This window comes from Zingiber officinale, chromosome 5B (assembly GCF_018446385.1).
Source record: "Zingiber officinale cultivar Zhangliang chromosome 5B, Zo_v1.1, whole genome shotgun sequence".
Classification (NCBI taxonomy): Eukaryota; Viridiplantae; Streptophyta; class Magnoliopsida; order Zingiberales; family Zingiberaceae; genus Zingiber; species Zingiber officinale.
The window spans coordinates 13,586,821-13,590,978 of NC_055995.1; the positions used below are offsets into that span (position 1 = coordinate 13,586,821).

The following is a 4,158-nucleotide window of genomic DNA, read 5'->3' on the forward strand; positions in this document are numbered from 1 at the left end:
AAAACTAAATGTTTTGAAGAAATATTTAAACATATTCACTTTATAAAAATTGCAAAATACATCATAAACACATGCTATGAATTACTCTAATTCATTATCGGAGACAGAGCTAGTGATGTAAAAGGTAATGCTTCAATGTGTAACTCTTCAGTTTTAACTACTGCCCGTGAAAGGTAAAGCTTCGATGCGTAACTCTTCTCTTTTAATTAATTTACTCGGAGGCCCGCAAGGGGTAGCGAGGTGAAGGAACTAAGAGAAGATTAACCTTCCTTGAAGCGCTTGCTCCGAAAGATTCAGACATGTCAATGTCCTCTGCTTTCACTCCTTTCGGAAATGCCCAATCGAAGTGGAACAGAAGCTGAGACAATGCCAGCTCCAAAGTGGTCAATCCAAAGGTCATGCCTGCACACATCCTTCTACCGGCACCGAATGGCAAGAACTCAAAGTCATTGCCTTTGAATTCTTTGTCGACACCTTCTTCGAATCTCTCGGGCTTAAAGATCTCGGCATCCTTCCAGTATCTTGGATCCCTTCCTAGTGCCCAGACATTGACGAGGACTCTTGTTCCAGCAGGAAGTGTGTAGCCGAGAACTTCAGTAGTCTCTTGAGCCACTCGTGGAAACAAGAGGGGGAATGGCGGATGCAACCTTAAAGTTTCTTTGACCACTTCATGGAGATAGTTAAATTGTGGAACATCAGTCTCCTCGATGTAACCTTTATCCTTCATAGCTTCTCTGACCTCTTTTTGAGCTCTCTGTAATGTGGAAGGGCGCAACATGAGCTCAGACATAGCCCATTCAATGGTGTTTGCGGTTGTCTCCGTTCCTCCAGCAAACATATCCTGCTCAAATCAACCAATGAAGAAATCATTAATTAATTAATTAATTAATTATAAATAAATTTGAATAATCTGTTGCTAGCTATATGAAATATATATAGGCACAGATATGTATTACTCACAATCACAACAGCCTTGATGTTGTCAAATGAGATTGGCACTTCTAGATTGCCTTCGTCTTTGAGCCTGAGTAAAACATCAATAAGATCCTCCTCTTCACCTGCATCGCGGTTCATCTGATGCTCCTTGATTGTCGCATCCAGGATCACATCTAGTTTCTTGTGATATTTCTTTAACTGAGTGCTAAATCCAGTGAGGATATCAACAACCTGGAGAGACGGAAAGAGATCACCAACGCTAAATCCGCTAGCCAGTTTGATGACTTCCTTGATGGTCTCCATGAACTTCTTCTGTTGCTGGCACCTTCTCCCAAACGAAGCTTGGACCACGATGGAGTTGGTTAACTCGTTCAGCCTCTCCCCCAGATTGACTGGCTTCCCGATGGCAGCAGCGTTGCTGACGTCGCTCATGAGACGACCCACCTGCTCTTTTCTCAAAGACACAAATGACTTGACACGCTTCGCGCCGAGCAGCTCCATGACGCAGATCTTGCGCAGCTGGCGCCAGTACTCGCCGTTGGAGAAGGCGATGTCGCTCTGGCCGTACGCAATGATCTTGGCGGCGGTGAACTCAGGGCGAAAGGCGAAGTTAGCGTCCTGCGCCTTGAGCACCTGCTGCGCCCCCTCCCGTGAGCTGAGTATGATTTGGTCGACTTGGCCGAGGCGGAGTTTCATGACATTCCCATGCTTGCGAGCCAGGTCGCGGAGCGCATGGTGGGGCAACTTGCCAATGAGAAGATGAATGCTGCCGATGAAGGGAAGCCTTGAGGGGGTGGGAAACTCCGGCCCTACGTGCTTAGGCTTGGAGCTGAAGACCCTCCTGACGATGATCAGAAGAACCAAGAAGATGGAGAGCAAGACGGGAAGGGAAGGCACCGGTAACTGTAACTCCATCTTGACCCTCGCAGCTTGTGTGTGCTAACTTGGACAGCCAAATGGCATGCAGCTATATAGCAGCTAAGTCAACGTTCCAAAATTGATGGCCGAGCCTTTGATCAACTCGTCAATACCCAAAGTATTGATCCGTTGAACAAGTCATCCCTGAAGCTATGTAGCATTAATTAAATTTCATCATTAGTGGCTGAATCTGAGGGCAGGCTCAAAGACAATTCCATTCTTCCGCTCATGTCAGAGTCAACAACTTCGCTGCCTTCTTCATTCCGGCGTCTTCCGATGCAACCGCGTGGCTGACCATAAACTTTCAACTTCATGTGGTTCAATTTCATTGTTTTGTGGCTTCATTATTTGTAACGGCATTTATACTAAACAGGAAGTTTCACTATTATCTATTTTTTTCAGGTATTATTATATCCATTCAAAAATTTGTAGTTCTCAATTTTTAATGTCGAATTTAAACTGGTAAAAGTTTGATAAAATTTATCACAATCTTATTATATCTAAGGTTAGGATAATAATATTTACTAACTAACACTATTAATGAAGTCTTAAGACTTCTGATTCTAAAAATATTAAACTTTTAAATCTTTAAATGGTGTAAGTCCATCCATAAATTTCTTCCAAAACTAAGACAAAACTAGCTTGATTCAGAAAGTAATTAGTAGGAGCCACGTGAATAAGATAGGATTGGTAAACACGGCTGAGGTGGTTCCAATATGAAAATTTAAGGTCTCCCGGCTCCTCAACCTCCTAGCTTTTCTACTCAGTCTCCTGGCCTCTCGGGTCTTCCAGCTCCTGAACGATAACCATTTTAGAAAAAGAACAATTATCGCACAAATATCATATTATTATATACACTATTTAAGGAATTAAATAATGACCGTATAAGAATCGGAATAGAAAGAAAATATTTATTAATCTTGTTTATTTAAGGAAAAAGATGGTGATATGAATAAAAGGGAGATTATTTAAGAAATTAAATAATGACAACATGAAGATTACAATGGAAAGAAAAAGTATATTCTCTCTCTAGAAAAAGTAGTCCTTTCTAGTATTCAAGGTCCACATACTCACACCTACCTACATCAAAACTCTTATAATCATTTTCTTCATCCTATAACTTGAACATCAGAGTGGGTGAGCCGAGAAACCTCTGACTATCATGCTAACCCTCTTCTTCTTGTGTATTTTTGTCTAGGCTCACAATCACATCATTATCCTTATTGTTACTCGTCGATTGGCAGGTAAGTTGACAATATAGCTAACTCACCAGTGAATCACACATCAACGTTCACATGCAGGATCATAGATGATGAACCTAGAGAACTCCATATCATTTAAAATCAAAATCAATGTATTCTTAGAAGTCTCCATAATATATCCATGCCCTTATACATGAATTCAATAGCATAAATTGGAAGAAGTGAATTTTTAAATATGCAAAGACTTGATAAAATTTGTCACAATCTCATTATAAAACCTAAGACAATGATATTCATTAATCAATACCACCAATGGGTTCCTATGACTCCTCTAATTCAAAAAATATCAAACTTTTAAATTTTCTAATGGTGTAGGTCCATAGCTAGTTTCATTCAAAACTGGCTGATAAATCTAGTGAACTTTGAATCATTTAAAATCAAAATCAATGTACTCCTATAAACCAAAATTATTTTAAAACTTAATTAAAATTATTTTAAAACTTAATTAAAAAAATTATTTTAAAACTTATTTAAAATGATTTCAAAACTTAACTAAAATTAATTTAAAACTTAATTAAAATTATTTTAAAACTTAATTAAAATTATTTAAAAAACTTTATTAAAATTATTTTAAAAACTTTATTAAAATTATTATCTTTTTGACACCTACACATATGGAGGAGGATATGTTCAGGTATGACATACTATAGCCGCATGCACTATATTGCATGATTGCATGTTGGGTGATTGACGACTCCATTATTGTTGAGCTCGTCGGCCGACTACATGGGCCTGCACACAACGTGACCACTGCATGGGTAGTGGCACAACACTCAGGGTGTGTATGGCAGGTTGCTCGGTAATGCTCCGTTAGGGTGCTCATGGGTAGTACGATGACAGCGTGGTAGCACGCCGGGGTCCCTCCCCGTCATTGCGTACTGGGAGATGAGAGCATTGCGCTCCCTCACTATGTTTGAGGTAGGAGGATAGATGTACTCTGACAGCATCCCGTCCACTCGGTCACTCATCAGGGGTAGTGACGACAGAGTGCACGGTTGTCACAGCCCTACCCACTCGGTCTCACCATTGTGTATGAGATGAC

At 40.1% G+C, this 4,158-nt stretch overlaps 1 protein-coding gene across 1 annotated transcript; it reads right to left on the reverse strand.

Annotated features, from left to right (window-relative positions):
• Nucleotides 1-210: 210 nt before the first annotated feature.
• Nucleotides 211-1,871, reverse strand: LOC121984140 (premnaspirodiene oxygenase-like). Its single transcript, XM_042536946.1, has 2 exons — nucleotides 961-1,871; nucleotides 211-841 (listed from the first exon to the last, which is right to left on the reverse strand). The coding sequence occupies exons 1-2, from the start codon at nucleotides 1,849-1,851 to the stop codon at nucleotides 212-214; spliced, it is 1,521 nt and encodes a 506-aa protein (XP_042392880.1). The 5' UTR covers nucleotides 1,852-1,871; the 3' UTR covers nucleotide 211.
• Between the last annotated feature and the right edge of the window lie 2,287 nt (nucleotides 1,872-4,158).